Source organism: Penaeus monodon, chromosome 21, assembly GCF_015228065.2.
Source record: "Penaeus monodon isolate SGIC_2016 chromosome 21, NSTDA_Pmon_1, whole genome shotgun sequence".
NCBI lineage: Eukaryota > Metazoa > Arthropoda > Malacostraca > Decapoda > Penaeidae > Penaeus > Penaeus monodon.
The window spans coordinates 14228285-14229252 of record NC_051406.1 but is presented as its reverse complement, the minus strand read 5'-3'; the positions used below and the strand labels follow the sequence as shown (position 1 = coordinate 14229252).

The 968-nt window shown below is 36.9% G+C and overlaps 1 protein-coding gene across 1 annotated transcript in view; it reads left to right on the top strand.

Moving 5' to 3' along the window:
* Positions 1-968, top strand: part of LOC119586576 (abnormal spindle-like microcephaly-associated protein homolog) — a 31066-nt gene that overhangs the window by 28480 nt on the left and 1618 nt on the right. Inside the window, exons 22-23 of the mRNA XM_037935329.1 lie at positions 124-237; positions 675-848. Of these exons, the coding sequence (XP_037791257.1) occupies positions 124-237; positions 675-848 (288 nt within the window). The remainder of the gene's footprint in view (positions 1-123; positions 238-674; positions 849-968) is intronic.

Sequence of the window (968 nt, the reverse complement as noted above, 5' to 3'; positions counted from 1 at the left end):
CTATTATTTTAAACAATAAACAGGAATTAGGCATTACAGTAGATAATCTCATGTATTTTTTTTCACAATCTGGTAAGATCATTTGCTGCCAAAAACACCAGTATTTATTATTCATTTCCTTAGGCTTATGTCCGTGGATGGTTTGCACGCCGTTATGTGAAGGAAGAAAGACGAAGAATTCACCTGACACGAGTGACTAAGGTGACAAAAGTGCACATGGCTGCTATTACCATCCAGGTAAAATTTCCTCTTGTAAAGTCTTGAAGAGTGAAATGTTTTGAGTGCAAGATAATGCTTGTTTACTTTGTCATTCTAAAGCTGTGCTTAGAATGTGTGTGTTCAGAACAACCTTGGGCATTGTAGATGGTTAATCTTAGTAAACACCTTTTAACTAACACTGTCCAGCTTTGTATTCACGGCATAACAAGGTCCAATACATAAAGTAATTGGCATTGATTTCAGTTTTGGAGGTCATATTGGGGTGAATTGGAGCTAGGGGCAAAAAACAAAAAAAATAATCCATATGTTTTTGGGTCTTGTATTATGTACTAATTACTGATACTAATTAATGGAAGCTTTGCTGCTTCATAAAAAAAATTAATATGGGAATTAAGCTTCACATAAAAATATGTAACTAGAATAATAACACAAGTGCTTTTCTAACAACAAAACAGCGATCTTTCCGTCGTCATCAAGCCATGCTGCGTGCTAAGCAGACCATAGAATCAGTGGTAAAGCTGCAGCAATGGGTGCGTGCAGTATTACAGAGGAGGCGCTACCTGAAGCAACGTGAGGGAGCAGTTGTCATCCAGAGAGCGTGGCGTAGGAAATTAGAGAAGATCAACAAGGTGCTTTGTTGTCTATTTAAAAGAGTTGTACTTTTGGTGTTCTCAGGGACATTATGATGCTGTATTAAACTTTATATTTGCCAGATTTTGTTATGTTACAGATGGATAGGTAAAGAGAGA